The following is a 19,113-nucleotide window of genomic DNA, read 5'->3' as shown; positions in this document are numbered from 1 at the left end:
GTTCAGGTAGTCTTGACTGTGTCTGTGAGGTCCACGTCGTCTGACTTTGTGTGTGGTCCAGTGGTGAGGTCTGGCTGGCCAGCTCCTGGTCAGTACTGGTCAGTAGGCTACCTGTAATAAGCTAATCTCTTGAGCGGTTTTACTCCAGACAGAATACATGGACACCCAGATCCCATCACCTTGACAGACAACAGCTTATGGTGACACCAGGGAAAGTTATACTCTACAGAACAACAACATCATCCCAGCTCTTCTTAAACTCTTCAAATCAAAAAAACATATTTTTGCAGTGAGCAGGTTAACATTTTGGAATCCTTTTCTTAAAACTTGATTGAGCTACTTCTCTCACTCTACATTTGAGGCAGTAGTGGGCCTCTTTCTAACAACCTGCTGCCTTCCCCTTCCCATGTAGTGCTCCGCTGTAGTTCCGTAGCTCGTCAGTTGGTCCAGGATGTCGTTCATGATGAAGGCCATGTTGGGGAGTAAGTTGAAGGATATGACTGGAGGAGGAGGAGGAGGAGAGGTTGAGGTGCCAGCAGGCGATGTGAAGGAGACCCCTGAGTCTAAAGGAATGTCCAGAGAGGAGTTTGAGGACTACCAGCGACAGCTTATAGAGGAGAAGTGAGTAACCAATCAATCAACTAATCAACTGATCAAGTTCTATTTGCATAGTGTTTTGACAAATTCATGATAAATTCATTACCCCTTAACCCTAGCTAAAACCCCCAAAGGTCAAAGTGTACCAATTCATTACCCCTTAACCCTAGTTAAAACCCCCAAAGAGCAAAGTGTACCAATTCATTACCCCTTAACCCTAGTTAAAACCCCCAAAGGTCAAAGTGTACCAATTCATTACCCCTTAACCCTAGTTAAAACCCCCAAAGAGCAAAGTGTACCAATTCATTACCCCAATTCATTACCCCTAACCCTAGTTAAAACCCCCAAAGAGCAAAGTGTACCAATTCATTACCCCTTAACCCTAGTTAAAACCCCCAAAGAGCAAAGTGTACCAATTCATTACCCCTTAACCCTAGTTAAAACCCCCAAAGAGCAAAGTGTACCAATTCATTACCCCTTAACCCTAGTTAAAACCCCCAAAGAGCAAAGTGTACCAATTCATTACCCCTTAACCCTAGTTAAAACCCCCAAAGAGCAAAGTGTACCAATTCATTACCCCTTAACCCTAGTTAAAACCCCCAAAGAGCAAAGTGTACCAATTCATTACCCCTTAACCCTAGCTAAAACCCCCAAAGAGCGAAGTGTACCAATGTGTCTTTATATCTGAACCTAAATCCAGATTTAGGCTAATATGAGGGATGGCTAATTTTCTCACAATAGCAGATTAGCAGATGAGGCAAAGCAGTGGAACTAGTCAAAAAATATGTATGTTTCAAGACATGTGTTTTTACATGCTATATTAACATACCGGGCGGCAGGGTTTGGGAGTAGCTGATCACATGTCAACAGTTATGTTACCAACCAAACTTTGAAAAACTAGATACTTACTTCTTGGATTACTTTTAAATTCACAAAGGATGTTTTGCGAGAGAAAAAAAAAATACACCATGACACGTTTTCTGTTTGCTCAATGGCATTCAATTCAGAATTGAGAAAAAAAAGGCGCATGTTTAAGTTCCACCTGAGCAAATCTGACCACAAGTCAGAGACCACTATGATGACACATCAAATGTGTTTGATGGATCCCTTTTTGTAGTCTTCTAATAGCTCTTCTGGGGAAAGTAATTCAAAGTTAACGGGAAAGTAATCAGATTATGTTACTGAGTTTGGGTAATCCAAAAATTACGTTTTTGATTATAATTTTTACAGGTAACTAGTAACTAACAGATTACAATTAGAAAACAACTGTGGACAAGAAGACAGAAGCTGAGGAAAAGTTATATCATATAATGAAAACAGAAGATTTGTTTCATGCTAACATGACATGAACTTGAACTCGCTACTTCCAGTAACCTTTCAGAACTTTAATGAAAAAAGGTACTAGCTGGCCTAAATGAATAACTGAAAAGGTACTAGCTGGCCAGAATGAATAACTGAAAAGGTACTAGCTGGCCAGAATGAATAACTGAAAAGGTACTAGCTGGCCTAAATGAATAACTGAAAAGGTACTAGCTGGCCAGAATGAATAACTGAAAAGGTACTAGCTGGCCTAAATGAATAACTGAAAAGGTACTAGCTGGCCAGAATGAATAACTGAAAAGGTACTAGCTGGCCAGAATGAATAACTGAAAAGGTACTAGTTGGCCTAAATGAATAACTGAAAAGGTACTAGCTGGCCTAAATGAATAACTGAAAAGGTACTAGCTGGCCAGAATGAATAACTGAAAAGGTACTAGCTGGCCAGAATGAATAACTGAAAAGGTACTAGTTGGCCTAAATGAATAACTGAAAAGGTACTAGCTGGCCTAAATGAATAACTGAAAAGGTACTAGCTGGCCTAAATGAATAACTGAAAAGGTACTAGCTGGCCTAAATGAATGACTGAAAAGGTACTAGTTGGCCAGAATGAATAACTGAAAAGGTACTAGCTGGCCAGAATGAATAACTGAAAAGGTACTAGCTGGCCAGAATGAATAACTGAAAAGGTACTAGCTGGCCAGAATGAATAACTGAAAAGGTACTAGCTGGCCCAAATGAATAATGAAAAATGTGCTAGCTGTCCTAAATGAATAACGCTAAAGTTCCTAGCTGGCCTAAAATATTTTTTACAACATTTGCTAGCTGTCCTAAATGAATAACGCTAAAGGTGCTAGTTGTCCTAAATGGTTAAAGCAAAAGGTGCTAGCTGGCCTAAATGGTTAAAGCAAAAGGTGCTAGCTGGCCTAAATGAATATTGCAAAAGGTATTAGCTGGCCTAAATGAATAATGTACAAAGTGCTAGCTGGCCTAATTTACCAGCAAAACATTTTGATGCTACAGACAATAACATCTACTACAACTCTGAGACCTTTCTAGCTTCATAACATGAGTGTAGAGTGTGTCAATGTTAAAGTCACAACCATCTTCCAGGGGTCTGTCTAAGAGCAGCAGAGATAGTGGCATTACAGTCTGATAGCTAACACAGTACCACATCATGTCTGATAACTAACACAGTACCACATCATGTCTGATAACTAACACAGTACCACATCATGTCTGATAACTAACACAGTACCACATCATGTCTGATAACTAACACAGTACCACATCATGTCTGATAACTAACACAGTACCACATCATGTCTGATAACCACATCATGTCTGATAACTAACACAGTACCACATCATGTCTGATAACTAACACAGTACCACATCATGTCTGATAACCACATCATGTCTGATAACTAACACAGTACCACATCATGTCTGATAACCACATCATGTCTGATAACTAACACAGTACCACATCATGTCTGATAAACTAACATCATGTCTGACCACATCATCATGTCTGATAGCTAACACAGTACCACATCATGTCTGATAACTAACACAGTACCACATCATGTCTGATAACTAACACAGTACCACATCATGATAACTAACACATCCATCATGTGTCTGATAACTAACACAGTACCACATCATGTCTGATAGTAACACAGTACTGATAAACACAGTACCACATCATGTCTGATAACTAACACAGTACCACATCATGTCTGATAACTAACACAGTACCACATCATGTCTGATAACTAACACAGTACCACAGAGTGTCTGATAACTAACACAGTACCACATCATGTCTGATAACTAACACAGTACCACATCATGTCTGATAGCTAACACAGTACCACATCATGTCTGATAACCACATCATGTCTGATAACTAACACAGTACCACAGAGTGTCTGATAACCACATCATGTCTGATAACTAACACAGTACCACATCATGTCTGATAACTAACACAGTACCACATCATGTCTGATAACTAACACAGTACCACATCATGTCTGATAACTAACACAGTACCACATTATGTCTGATAACTAACACAGTACCACATCATGTCTGATAACTAACACAGTACCACATCATGTCTGATAGCTAACACAGTACCACATCATGTCTGATAGCTAACACAGTACCACATCATGTCTGATAACTAACACAGTACCACATAACTAACACAGTACCACATCATGTCTGATAGCTAACACAGTACCACATCATGTCTGATAGCTAACACAGTACCACATCATGTCTGATAACTAACACAGTACCACATCATGTCTGATAACTAACACAGTACCACATCATGTCTGATAACTAACACAGTACCACATTATGTGATAGCTAACACAGACATCATGTCTGATAACTAACACAGTACCACATCATGTCTGATAACTAACACAGTACCACATTATGTGTCTGACATCTTCAACACAGAGTAGAGGTGTATAAGAGGTATATAATGCCCTGCTGTGTATCATATAAACACGGGTTGAGTGGTTTAGTGATTAGCCTAATTTCAACACTAGCTGCCTGTCAAGCCACGAGTGTCTGTCTCTCACAGAGGGGTGGGTAGAGCAGAACGACAGGCACATGGTGTTACATGCTTACGAGCACATGTATCCCCATGTTTCTGCCCACCTACACATACATACCTGAGTGCACATACATACGTGTGTGTGTGTGTGTGTGTGTGTGTGTGTGTGTGTGTGTGTGTGTGTGTGTGTGTGTGTGTGTGTGTGTGTGTGTGTGTGTGTGTGTGTGTGTGTGTGTGTGTGTGTGTGTGTGTGTGTGTGTGTGTGTGTGTGTGTGTGTGTGTGTGTGTGTAAGGCTCAGGTGATGTCAGTGAAAGGCAGGTATAAAAACTGTAGGCTCCAGGCAGCATGGCTTATTGTAATGACTGGGGGCTGTAGCTCACTAGGCTCATGTAAGCCAGGCCAGGCAGGGGTCAGGGGGATTAGGGTCTGGGTTACTGTCTTCCGACAGGTGACGTCACTACTGCAACATGTCGATGCTAGTCCCTCCAATAACTCTGAAGTAAGATAATGCAATTCTGGTGTAATAACTGACCAGCGCTGTGCTCCAGACAACCCTTGTTCTTCTTCTTGTTATTATTTTACGTCTTCTTCTTTAACTTCTTCATCTTCTTTTACATTCTTCTTCTTTTACCTCTTCATCTTCTTTTACATTCTTCTTCTTTTACTTCCTCCTCTCTTCCTTTTCCTGCTCCACTGCTATTGCTCCAGTGTCAGCAACTGGTAACCACAAATGCTCCAACCCGTAATAACACATCTGCCACCCTCAACACTGGAGCCCCTCAGGGTTGTGTGTTTAGTCCCCTCTTGTACTCCCTGTTCACCAATGACTGTGTGGCCATGCATGACTCATATCAATTCAGATCAAACTTTATTTTCCACATGCGTCGAATACAACAAGTGTAGACTTTACCGTGAAATGCTGACTTACAAGCCCTTAACCAACAGTGCAGTTCAAGAAGAAGGAAATATTTACCAAGTAGACTAAAATAAAAAGTAACACAATAACAATAACATTAACGAGGAAATATACAGGGGAACCGGTACCGAGTCAGTGTGCAGGGGAACAGGCTAGTTGAGGTACTGTATATGTAGGTGAGGGCGAAGTGACTTTGCATAGGTAACAAACAAACAGTGAGTAGCAGCAGTGTACAAAAGGGGGGGGGGTGAAAATGTAAATTTTCCAGTGGCGATTTTTATAAGTTGTTCAGCAGTCTAATGGCTTGGGGGTAGAAGCTGTTGAGGAGCCTTTTGGTCCTAGACTTGGCGCTCCGGTACCACTTGCTATAACGGTAGCAGAGAAAATAGTCTATAGCTTGGGTGACTGGAGTCTCTGACAATTTCATGGATTTTCCTCTGACACCGCCTATTATATTGGTCCTGGATGGCAAATGATGTACTGGGCCGTTCGCACTACCCTCTGTAGCACCTTACAGTCAGATGCAGAGCAGTTACCATACCAGGCAGTGATGCAACCGGTTAGGATGCTCTCGATGGTGCAGCTGCAGAACCTTTTGAGGATCTGGGAACCCATTCCAAATCTTTTCAGTCTCCTGAGGGGGAAAAGGTTTTGTCGTGCCCTCTTCACAACTGTCTTGGTATGTTTGGACCATGATAGTTCATTGGTAATGTGGACACCAAGGAACTTGAAACTCTTGACCAGCTCCACTACAGTCCCGTCGATGTTAATGGGGGCCTGTTTGGCCCATATTTTCCTGTAGTCTACGTTCTGTTCCTTTGTCTTGCTCACGTTGAGGGAGAGGTTGTTGTCCTGGCACCACACCAGTTCTCTGACCTCCTCCCTATAGGCCGTCTCATCGATGATCAGGCCTACCACTGTTGTGTCATCAGCAAACTCAATGATGGTGTTGGAGTCGTGTTTTGACCACGTAGTCGTGGGTGAACGGGTAATACAGGAGGGGACTAAGTACACACCCTTGAGGGGCCCCAGTGTTAAGGATCAGTGTTGCAGATGTTGTTGTTGCCTACTCTTACCACCTGGGGGTGGCCCATCAGGAAGTCCAGGATCCAGTTGCAGAGGAAGGTGTTTAGTCCCAGAGTCCAACACCATCATCAAGTTTACTGATGACACAACGGTGGTAGGCCAGATCCCCAACGGCGATGAGACAGCATACAGGGAGGAGGTCAAAGACCTGGCAGTGTGGTGCCAGGACGACAACTTCTCCGGGCGAGCACACCCTCATCCACATCGACAGGGTTTTAGTGGAGCGGGTTGAGAGATTTAAGTTCCCCAGTGTCCACATCACTAATTACTTAATATGGTCCACACGAGCACAGCCGTGAAGAAGGCGCCACAGTTCCTCTTCCCCCTCAGGAGTTGATTTTGCATGGCACCTCAGATCCTCAAAAAGTTGTAGATCGGTTTGGTTTGGTTTGACATTCGATAGACTATTTCTGGGGCAAGTTAGGGACCGAAATTACACAATGTAAATGGGACAATATTTTAATGTTGCACATCTTTTAGTTGTCTCATTAAATGCTTTCAATATTTGTATATGCATTTATACAATTTGTAGTTGGTTTGAGTTGTTTAGGTCATTGAAATTTGGAGCGATTGACATTATAAAACATTGTGAAATTTAATGTTGGTCCCTAACGTTCCCCAAAGGGATATCGAATGTCAAACCAAATTGACCATGAGCATTACGATCGGGTCCATGCAGCTGTGCTCCAAAAGGATTAATTGGGTGCTCCTGTGGACATGTGGACAGGATAGAAATAAACCCAACCCAAGTAAAACTGTTACGGTACCCTTCATTATGTGACAAACACTTTTTGTATCATCTCACAAATCTCAGTTTTGGACGAGACTGACTATTTGACCAAAATTATCCTATTTACATTTTGTAGTCAATTTTGACGATTTTGAGTAAATGTTTCAGACTCATATCGATGCCACATAGGCTATATTCAAAACGAGAAGTTACTTTTTAAGGAAAGTCGCTTGTTAAAGATGTCCTCCAGTGATTTCTGAACTTGTTGAAAAGTGATATCCCAGGTATAAATACAGTACACACACTGAAGAGTAGAAAATACTTTGAACAAAATAGTCTCAGTAAGGTACAGTATTTATAAGTCATATTCTTAAAAATCAAGTTGAATATTTAACAATAAAAAATTACAGCCAAAATTGGAGACTGTCACTTTAAGGACAGATTTGGGTCACAGAGGCAGAGTTCTATCCCTCAAGTCTACACTGGCTTGGTATGGAGGAACATCTACATCCATACTTAACAACATGGTTAAAATAGAGCTTATAAGTCTATCTATCTTTTCCCTAAAGGAAACCCAAGGACCTGCATACAGTCTGACCTTAGTCCCCCTCTAATCAAAGACATGAGGGACAATTTACTTTGTCCTTATATTAAGAAGAAAAAAACATCACCAAAAGATGCTAAATACTCAAATAGTATACCGTAATATATTGAGGCAAATACTGCTTAGTCATGTTCTTGCTGTCATAATAATCCCTTCCTACCTGGCCGCCATTGGAATTCCATGAACCTATTGTTCCCAACCCTATCTCTAGCCAGGACCATCTTTATCTCCACCTACCTGACCATATCCTATATATGATATATCTAGGGCCCAAGGTTTCTCCTGGTCAGGTTAGGTTGTCAGTAAACATTTCCTAGCCTTTTGGTTTTTATATGTATTAATTGATGTGAGTTTGCTTCCATATCTATAGAATTAACACACTTGAGGTAGTTAAATCGAAGTGACTTTCTTACCCCTTGCAGGATGGAGAGGGACAAGGAGTTTGCCACAAAGAAGGCGGAGAGGGCCAACCTGAGGTCCTGCCTGCGGGACAAGTACCGCCTACCTGAGGTAAGGGCTGACTTACTGTCGGCCCAGGGTTGGTGACTAACTGATTACATGTTACGTGTTAGTGATGGCTGTTTAACAGATAAAAGCTGTTTTCAGTCTCTCAGTCCCAGCTTTGATGCACCTATACTGAACTCACCTTCTGGATGGTAGCGGGGTGAACAGGCAGTGGCTCAGGTGGTTGTTGTCTTTGGTGGTCTTTTTGGCATTCCTGTGACATCCAGTGCTGTAGGTGTCCTGGAGGGCAGGTAGTTTGCCTCCGGTGATGCGTGGTGCAAACCACACCTCCCTCTGGAGAGCCTTGCGGTTGAGGGCGCTGCAGTTGCCGTACAGCCTGACAGGATGCTCTCAACTGTGCATCTATAGGAGTTTGTCAGGGTTTTAGGTGACAAGCCTTCTTCACCACACTGTCTGTGTGGGTGGACCATTTCAGTTTGTCTGTGACGTGTATGTTGAGGAACTTTCCACCTTCTCCACTACTATCCCATCAATGTGGTTAGGCGTGTGCTCCCTCTGCTGTTTCTTGAAGTCCACTATCATCTCCTTAGTTTTGTTGACGTTGAGTGTGAGGTTGTTTTCCTGACACCACACTTCGAGTGCCCTCACCTTCTCCCTGTAGGCTGTCTCGTTGTTGTTGTCGTTGTTGGTAATCAAGCCCACTACTGTTGTGTCGTCTGCAAACTTGATGATTGAGTTGGAGGCGTGCATGGCCACGCAGTCATGGGTGAACAGGGAGTACAAGAGGGGGGCTGAGCACACACCCTTGTGCGAAGTGGAGACGTTGTTCTAATGCCTCTTAAGGGGAAAGTGATCCAAAAGTAACAAAGTATTCTGATTATATTACTGAATTTGGGTAATCCAAAATGTTCCTTACTAATATTACTTGTTAGATATTACTTCACTGTCGGCGCTAGAAATACAAGCATTTCGCTAAACCTGCAATAACATCTGCGAATCACGTGTATGTGACCAATACAATTAGATTTGATTTGATTTGATTTAGAAATTAACGTAATCAACTCTGTGTAGGCCTTACTACTAACTTCAGATACGTGAAACTTAAAACACATGAGTTAGCCCTTAGCCTTGAATTATCACGTTGATCCCCTGTAGACAAATGTCATTCAGTATAACACTGAATGTTGTTTTTGTTTTAATTTTATGCCTATTTTTCAAAATCACTAGGTTATATATCCATGCTTAGACTGGCAGAAATATAACTCCCCAGAAAAAACAACATTATTTTATTTTGAAAATCACATATTTGATGTGTCACAGGTACAACTCAAAATTTGTTGAAGGTTTTACACACAAAACCTCCTGCCTTACACTGAAACAAAATCTAAAATCTATTAAAATATCTTTCACTTCATCCTTCGAGATGTTTTTTTGTCTCTCTGAGTCAACAAAACAAAGTTATTGTATTTTAATATAAAATACTGGTGTTATACTGTGTGACAATATTTTGTTACCCTGAATAACACATATCACCACGGCCCACAAGTATTGATTAAAGGTGAATCCTTCAACAATAACAATAATGATCCTATGAACTATCATTAGTAGCAGCAATAGTAGTTTTCTTTTAGCAATTTTTTAAAAGTTATACAACTTTTTAAAATGGTTTGACATTGTAAAAACAGGATAAGATGTTTAAAATGTGCAGGCTAGCTGAGCTTAGATCTCTTCCAAACTAGAGAGAGAGAGAGAGAAATGACCCATACGCCACACACATAAAGAACATGGGTTTTACTAGCAACATAGTTCTCCCTTTTTCTCTCAAACATGTGTTGTTACTATTTCATTGCTAATGTTAATAATCCATTTACTATAATTTGACTTTACATTGCATTAAGTTGCATAATTACACAATTATTATATGATAGTTTTTGTTGTAGTCATTAATTGTTACACTGTAACTGGTACATTTCAATTCAATGCAGGTACACAAATGCAATTTCAAGATAGCTACACAAAATAGCTACATAAAATGCCCATCAAACTACTTCAATTCAAACTTGCATTGTCTTCATTTTTCATAAAGTGCCCCAAATGTGAAGCAGCTATTAACTAATATAATTCATTGTCCATTTTTAATCCATAATTGTGTGTGTGTGTGTCATTGTAACGTCGTTCTTCGTTTGTCAATAGAGACTAATATAATTCATCAGCTATATCTTAGCTGTAGTGCAATAAAACATTAACTACAGTGTAATAGTGCAACCTAATGTTAAGCGTTATCCACCCAGTTTTATATCCTATTTTATCCTATTCTGTTGCTGACAGTAGCATGAAACCATGAAAACAATACCTTGTTTTTCATCTGGCTAGTCTTTCCTCCCTAGCAACTGGATCTGCGTTAATCTTTTGTCTGTGCCTTGCAGCCCTCTCCTTATTAGACAATGGCATCTATAGTATAAAGATAATGTGCCTTGAAATACCTTAAAATGCCATAAAATAGTTTAAAATGATCATATTCAGTATTGATACAACATGTAAATATGAATTGCATGATTAAATGTTGGAAACTAGTAAAAACATGGGATAACAAAGCTAATGTCATTCATCATAACGGGTGACGTTGTTGTTTAACATTAAACTTTTGTTGTGCTGAAGGACAAAACGGACAGATTTCATACATAAACATATTTAACTGCCAGTTCCTTGGTCACCCATATAAAGTAAAATTATCCTTACTCTTCATATTTAATATAGCTTTTTATAAAATAATATCATTAAAAGTATGTTGTACTGAAGGACATGCGTTTTTGTTATAAAGGTTACTAGAGGGTGAAAAGGTTAAATCATCAAATATTTCAGAGATTTACTCACCTCATCACATTGGGTCTTCTTTGAGTCTTCTTTGTGATGTCACACATTGTCACATGATTACCATCACAAGAACCCACTGGGGAGCCAGGCCCAGCCAATCAGAATTAGTTTTTCCTCACAAAAGGGCTTTATTACAGACATAAATACTCCTCAGTTTCATCAGCTGTCCAAGGTGACTGGTCTTAGATGATCCCGCAGCTGAAGAAGCTGGATGTGGAGGTCCTGGGCTGGCGTGGTTACACGGGGTCTGTGGTTGTGAGGCCGGTTGGACGTATTTCCAGATTCTCTAAAATGACGTTGGTGGCAGCTTAATGGTAGAGAAACGATCAATACATTATCTGGCAACAGCTCTGGTGGGCAATCCTTCAGTCAGCATGCCATTTGCATGCTCCATCAAAACTTGAGACAGCTTTGGTATTGTGTTGTGTGACAAAACTGCACATTAAAAGTGGCCTTTTATTGACCCAGCACAAGGCGCACCTGTGTAATGATCATGCTGTTTAATCAGCTTCTGGACATGCCACAACTGTCAGGTGGATGGATTATCTTGGTAAATGAGAAATGCTCCCTAACAGGGATGTATGGAACATTTCTGGGATCTTTTATTTCATCTCATGAAACATGGGACCAACACTTTACATGTTGTGTTCATATTTTTGTTCAGTGTATATATTTCTGACTATGTGTCCGTTTCTCAGAGTGGCCAGGACGAAGCCATGGTGAAGATGGCGGGAGACGACCTGGATCTCCCTGAGGACCTAGCCAAGATGGTGGATGAGGATGAGGAGGAGGAGGCGGTGAATGACTCACTACTAGGACAGCTACATCAACTGCAGAACATGGACATGGACCAGCTGAAGACCAAAGCCCAGACCACCATGACAGAGATACAACAGGTGGCTGAGGAGAAGTGTGTCGTCATGTGAAGAGTGATCATCAGACTTCTTCTACCCATTGATCTTTCTTCAGCAATTAAGCAGTCCATTGTGTGAACGTCTACGTCAAGTGGGATTTACCCAATAAGCACCAAGCCTACGTCTTTGTTATAATTATACAATAGTGCATGTTAATCTTCACAGAACCACCAAATCATTCTGTTATTCAATTGCCTCAGAAAATATGAATTACTGAGGCGCTGTGAAATCATACTGTATATTGTTGCTAATGACGATCACCTCCTCTCTGTTCAACTTCCACACAGAAACAGAATTAATAGAATAGACAAAGCCCCTCAGTCCACGGGTATTTGACTGGTACACTCAATATGGCCGCCGGTCCACCCATCACAAAATGTTGACTTCAATGGGAATATCTGTTCTAGTAATTATATTTTTATGCATCCACATCCGAAACGGTTGAAACAGAGTCCAGACTGATTATTTTAACTTTCACACTAATAATTCTATGTTAAACTGATTATGGCAGTAGGCCGAGAATGGAAAAAGACATGTAAAGACCTTACTCTGCTTATGTCAATTGGCGTGAGGTCAAAATCAAAGGAAGCATACATCGATTTACAACACCTGGTTTTCTGAGCATTCTTTCAAATGGTTAGGACACGTAAACAGCTTAATCGGCATTCCAGTAGCATTGCAGCTGTGTATTTGATCTGCTCATGCACCGGTAGCGCAAGCTTCCCTCTTATGCACGAGTTAAGTGAGTTTCGGAAATACTGAAAGTCTGCATCTCAGAAGTAGTTTACACATGCAAACTTTATATGTACAAACTCAGAATCAAATAGGTTTCGAAAAAATTACATGGTCACTGGGGTAGAACGTTTATTTTGATTCACGATTTTCTGCATTAATAAAAGTCTCACGAGTAAACAGGATTATTAGGGAAATCGTTTATCCTCTATGGGATTGGTGTCCCCCCCGCGGGATAATTGAGCTAACGTAGGCTAAGAAGATTAGCATGAGGTTGTAAGTAACAAAAAAAATCCCAGGAGATAGACATATCTGATATGGGCAGAAAGCTTAAATTCTTGTTAATCTAACTGCACTGTCCAATTAACAGTAGCTATTACAGTGAAATAATACCATACTATTATTTGAGGAGAGTGCACAATTATGAACTTGAAAAAATATTAATAAACGAATTAAGCACATTTGGGCAGTCTTGATACAACATTTTGAACAGATGTTTTATTGGATCAGTCTAAAACTTTGCATAAACACTGCTGCCATCTAGTGGAAAAATCGAAATTGTGCCTGGGCTGGTATAATACAATTTGGCCTTTCTCTTGCATTTCAAAGATGATGGTACAAAATAAATAAATAGAAAAAGCGCATGCTTTTTTCTTTGTGTTATCTTTTACCAGATATAATGTGTTATATTCTCCTACATTCATTTCACATTTCCACAAACTTCAAAGTGTTTCCTTTCAAATGGTATCAAGAATATACATATCCTTGATTCACATCCTGAGCTACAGGCAGTTAGATTTGGGTATTGCAAAGCATGTAAACATTTCAAACAAACTATTATATTAATCTGACTATCCACAATAATGGTATTATTGTGTGCATGTAACTGTACAATACATGAAAATACAAATACATTAAACTAGAATAAGATGGTCTGTCTATAGATAAAAACATACATTGTCAGATTATTTTTACATTTTTCTTTGTCTGCTGCGTAGTAACGAAAAATTAAATACATATTATGAGCAAGTCTTATTGATTAAGTAAACCGTATAGAGAATCTGAAGGCTATATGTGTTGTCCAAAATGTAAGGTGAAAACAGTTGTTTGCTATAGAGGTCAGGGGTTTCAAAAATACTGTACATTTCCCCATACATACCCATCCAATCCGGCCTGTGGGTGGTTGGAGTTAATTTTTTGATTTGACCTTTATTTAACTAGGCAAGCCAGTTAAGAACACATTCTTATTTACAATGACAGCCTAGGAACAGTGGGCCTTGTTCAGGGGCAGAATGACACATTTTTACCTTTCGATCCACCAACCTTTCGTTTACTGGGGTGAAGGGTAATGGGGATAAGGGGTGAGGGGTAAATGGGGTGAGGGGTAATGGGGTGATGGGTAATAGGGTGATGGGTAATGGGTTGAGGGGTCATGGGGGTGAGGGGTAATGGGGGTAAAGGGTGAGGTGTAAATGGGGTGAGGGGTAAATGGGGTGAGGGGTAATGGGGGTAAGGGGTGAGGGGTAATGGGGGTAAGGGGGTGAGGGGTAATGGGGTGAGGGGTAATGGAAGTGAGGGGTAATGGGGATGAGTGGGTAATGGGGGTAAAGGGTGAGGCGTAAATGGGGTGAGGGGTAAATGGGGTGAGGGATAAATGGATGAGGGGTAATGGGGTGAGGGGTATTGGGGGTGAGGGGTAATGGGATAAGGGGTAATGGGGTGAGGGGTAATGGGGTGAGGGGTAATGGGGGTGAGGGGTAATGGGGTGAGGGGAAATGGGGTGAGGGGTAATGGGGGTGAGGGGTAATGGGGGTAAAGGGTGAGGGGTAATGGTGTGAGGGGTAATGGGGATGAGGGGTAATGGGGGTGAGGGGTAATGGGGTGAGGGGTAATGGGTTGAGGGGTAATGGGGTGAGGTGTAATGGGGATGAGGGGTAATGGGGGTGAGGGGTAATGGGGGTAAAGGGTGAGGGGTAATGGTGTGAGGGGTAATGGGGATGAGGGGTAATGGGGGTGAGGGGTAATGGGGTGAGGGTTAATGGGGTGAGGGGTAATGGGGGTAAAGGGTGAGGGGTAATGGTGTGAGGGGTAATGGGGGTAAGGGGTGAGGGGTAATGGGATAAGGGGTAATGGGGTGAGGGGTAATGGGGTGAGGGGCAATGGGGGGTGAGGGGTAATGGGGGTGAGGGGTAAATGGGGCGAGGTGTAATGGGGGTGAGGGGTAATGGGGTAAGGGGTAATGGGGGTGAGGGGTAATGGGGGTAACGGGTGAGGGGTAATGGTGTGAGGGGTAATGGGGGTAAGGGGTGAGGGGTAATGGTATGAGGGGTAATGGGGGTAAAGGCTGAGGGGTAATGGTGTGAGGGGTAATGGGGGTAAGGGGTGAGGGGTAATGGTGTGAGGGGTAATGGGGGTAAGGGGTGAGGGGTAAATGGGGGTGAGAGATAAAGGCTGTAAGCCTCTAAGCTCCTGCAGTACAAAATAATTGCCACGCACAAGATTGAACTTCACTAAAATCTAGGGAATCTTTTCTCCCACAGCGCACACACTGGTTGAATCAACATTGTTTCCACGTCATTTCAATTAAATTATGTTGAACCAACGCGGAAGAGACATTGAATTGACGTCTGTGCCAAGTTTAAATTAAATAGATACAATTTTCCCTCTACTGTGAAAATTGAGATTGAATCAGCGTCATAATCATAAGAGTACCTTTCAATGCAACAAACCAAATCTCATTTTAAGACTGAGTTGGTGATTTTTGAAGTAGGCTGAGCCCACTGAGCAGCTCTGGTGTAGGAAGCAGGTTTTTCCATCACCTGCTAGCAGTTTTGTATTACCTGCTAGCAGTTTTTCCATCACCTGCTGTGAAAGAGTAGCCTAGATTCCTATTTGAGATCACAGAGCCAATTATAGCCACATTTGTTCAAATCAAATCAAATCGTATTTGTCACATTTGCCGGATACAACAGGTGTAGTAGATCTTATAGTGGACTGCTTACTTACCATCCCTTAACCAACAATGCAGTTTTAAGAAAAATAAGTGTTAAGTAAAAAAATAGATTTTTTGTTGTTGTAACTAACAAATAATTAAAGAGTGGTACAGAGTCAATGTGGAGGCTATATACAGGGGGTACTGGTACAGAGTCAATGTGGAGGCTATATACAGGGGTACTGGTACAGAGTCAATGTGGAGGATATATACAGGGGTACTGGTACAGAGTCAATGTGGAGGATATATACAGGGGTACTGGTACAGAGTCAATGTGGAGGCTATATACAGGGGTACTGGTACAGAGTCAATGTGGAGGCTATATACAGGGGTACTGGTACAGAGTCAATGTGGAGGCTATATACAGGGGTACCGGTACAGAGTCAATGTGGAGGATATATACAGGGGGTACCGGTACAGAGTCAATGTGGAGGCTATATACAGGGGGTACCAGTACAGAGTCAATGTGGAGGCTATATACAGGGGTACTGGTACAGAGTCAATGTGGAGGATATATACAGGGGGTACCGGTACAGAGTCAATGTGGAGGCTATATACAGGGGGTACCAGTACAGAGTCAATGTGGAGGCTATATACAGGGGTACTGGTACAGAGTCAATGTGGAGGCTATATACAGGGGTACTGGTACAGAGTCAATGTGGAGGCTATATACAGGGGTACTGGTACAGAGTCAATGTGGAGGCTACATACAGGGGGTACCGGTACAGAGTCAATGTGGAGGCTATATACAGGGGGTACCGGTACAGAGTCAATGTGGAGGCTATATACAGGGGGTACCGGTACAGAGTCAATGTGGAGGCTATATGCAGGGGGTACCGGTACTGAGTCAATGTGGAGGCTATATACAGGGGGTACCGGTACAGAGTCAATGTGGAGGCTATATACAGGGGGTACCGGTACAGAGCAATGTGGAGGCTATATACAGGGGGTACCGGTACAGAGTCAATGTGGAGGCTATATACGGGGGGTACCGGTACAGAGTCAATGTGGAGGCTATATACAGGGGGTACCGGTACAGAGTCAATGTGGAGGCTATATACAGGGGGTACTGGTACAGAGTCAATGTGGAGGCTATATACGGGGGGTACCGGTACAGAGTCAATGTGGAGGCTATATACAGGGGCTACCGGTACAAAGTCAATGTGGAGACTATATACAGGGGGTACCGGTACAGAGTCAATGTGGTTCTATATACAGGGGTACTGGTACAGAGTCAATGTGGAGACTATATACAGGGGTACTGGTACAGAGTCAATGTGGAGGCTATATATAGGGGGTACCAGTACAGAGTCAATGTGGAGGCTATATACGGGGGGTACCAGTACAGAGTCAATGTGGAGGATATATACAGGGGGTACCGGTACAGAGTCAATGTGGAGGCTATATACAGGGGGTACTGGTACAGAGTCAATGTGGTTCTATATACAGGGGTACTGGTACAGAGTCAATGTGGAGACTATATACAGGGGTACTGGTACAGAGTCAATGTGGAGGCTATATACAGGGGGTACCGGTACAGAGTCAATGTGGTTCTATATACAGGGGTACTGGTACAGAGTCAATGTGGAGACTATATACAGGGGTACTGGTACAGAGTCAATGTGGAGACTATATACAGGGGTACTGGTACAGAGTCAATGTGAAGGTTATATACAGGGGGTACTGGTACAGAGTCAATGTGGAGGCTATATACAGTGGGTACCGGTACAGAGTCAATGTGGAGGCTATATACAGGGGTACTGGTACAGAGTCAATGTGGAGGCTATATACAGGGGGTACCGGTACAGAGTCAATGTGCGGGAGTAAATTTAGTTTCTAGTTCAGGGGTAGGAAAACCTGTTTGTGGAATAACGCAGGTGTTGCAGGATTTTGTTCCCACCAGGCACTACCCCTGACCAACTGAGCTAATTGATCAGTTCAGTGATTGTCTAAATTCAATACCCCTGGTCTTCCAGATAGTTAAATCAAAACATGAAGTGCCTGCAGTACTCCAGGACCTACCCCTGTGCTGATTAGTGAGTTACTAGCCCGGTTATAGCTCATTTTCATCAGCAATGGGAGAGTGATTGGTTTCCTACTTGAGTGAAAGACTTGTACATACCCAACTATCTTTTAAAAAGCAAGTCAGGTAAATAGCTTGTTTTTTGTCTTAAAGGGACAGTGTCCTGTTTTGAGACAGGCTTGAATTAGAAAATAAGCCAATAGGCAGAGGGTAGCATAATTTGTCTGATTCTCTGTAATAATGGTATGGGGAAAATAATGTATTTTATTTTGTAAAGTGGTTTCTTGCATCAAACAACACAACATTTTCAGTCACCTCCTTGTCTGAAGGACAAGTGGATAAACAGATTAATGTCAAGACCTGCATGTTTAAACAAAAAAAGGTTGCTTGAGTCGCTAAGAATATATTTGGTTGTGATCTTTGCAAAATAAATATTTTGGATGCAGCAGTTGTTCGCTATTATGCTAACGCTCATTGATGTAGGCTGTAGCAAAAGCTAGCCAAAGAGCCATTTTACTAATTGAAGTGTATATGAACTATAATGCGGTTGATTTGCGATGATGACACAAACATGATATTAATCAGGACATTCATACAAGCCTTAAAATCCAATTATAATCCAAAAGCAATCATAAGCCATGTAAATGGAGGCTTCTTTTTGCTGGCGATCTGTGAGAACGCCCCCGTTTCCTGCCACCAACTTGCGTGCATCGCCCTCGTGCGGCAATGTTAGCGAACACAGAAAGGGGTCTATACTGACAGACACACGTGACCACGGTATCCTCCCGCTCTTAAAGGAGCAGCTGAACATTTTGTCTCATCTGATATTTTGGTTAAATGACTCAGTTCACCATAAAAATATATATAAATAATAATAAGCAATATACCACATTACTTCTTACTAATACGTTTCTTGTTTAAGAAACATTAGAAAGCAGCGTCATCCTTTAAATTTTTTTTGATGTAATTATGGTAAAAAATATATTTGGGCTGGTAAAAAATGCGAGTGGCTTGTTGATTTTTAAATTAATCTACCTGCCACAGTGGCTGGTGGACCAAAACGTTTATTTTAGTCCGTGATAACAATTAATAAAATGTTGTAAAGTGGTTTCTTTCATCATATAACACAATACAATGTGCAATTTTCATCTATTTGGCCAATTGTCTTACAGATCTTTTTTTTTATTTGATTATTTTATGACGTGATTTGAGCTTTCGGGACAAGTAAAACATCAGTCCTAAAATAGTTCATGTCAAGCCATGCATAATGTTTTAATACAT

At 41.5% G+C, this 19,113-nt stretch overlaps 1 protein-coding gene across 2 annotated transcripts; it reads left to right on the top strand.

Annotated features, from left to right (window-relative positions):
* Nucleotides 1-96: 96 nt before the first annotated feature.
* cplx4c (complexin 4c) lies at nt 97-14,103 on the top strand. 2 transcript variants are annotated; one of them, XM_046322315.1, is made up of 4 exons: nt 97-289; nt 413-621; nt 8,255-8,342; nt 11,870-14,103. In XM_046322315.1, the coding sequence occupies exons 2-4, from the start codon at nt 452-454 to the stop codon at nt 12,095-12,097; spliced, it is 486 nt and encodes a 161-aa protein (XP_046178271.1). In that variant the 5' UTR covers nt 97-289; nt 413-451; the 3' UTR covers nt 12,098-14,103. The 2 variants fall into 2 exon arrangements, with proteins under 2 accessions (XP_046178271.1, XP_046178270.1); XM_046322314.1 differs by having other exon boundaries at nt 102-297.
* The last annotated feature ends 5,010 nt before the right edge of the window (nt 14,104-19,113 follow it).

Source organism: Oncorhynchus gorbuscha, linkage group LG22, assembly GCF_021184085.1.
Source record: "Oncorhynchus gorbuscha isolate QuinsamMale2020 ecotype Even-year linkage group LG22, OgorEven_v1.0, whole genome shotgun sequence".
Taxonomy (NCBI): Eukaryota; Metazoa; Chordata; class Actinopteri; order Salmoniformes; family Salmonidae; genus Oncorhynchus; species Oncorhynchus gorbuscha.
Note: the sequence above shows the minus strand (reverse complement) of the source record. Positions and strands in the feature narration are given on the sequence as shown.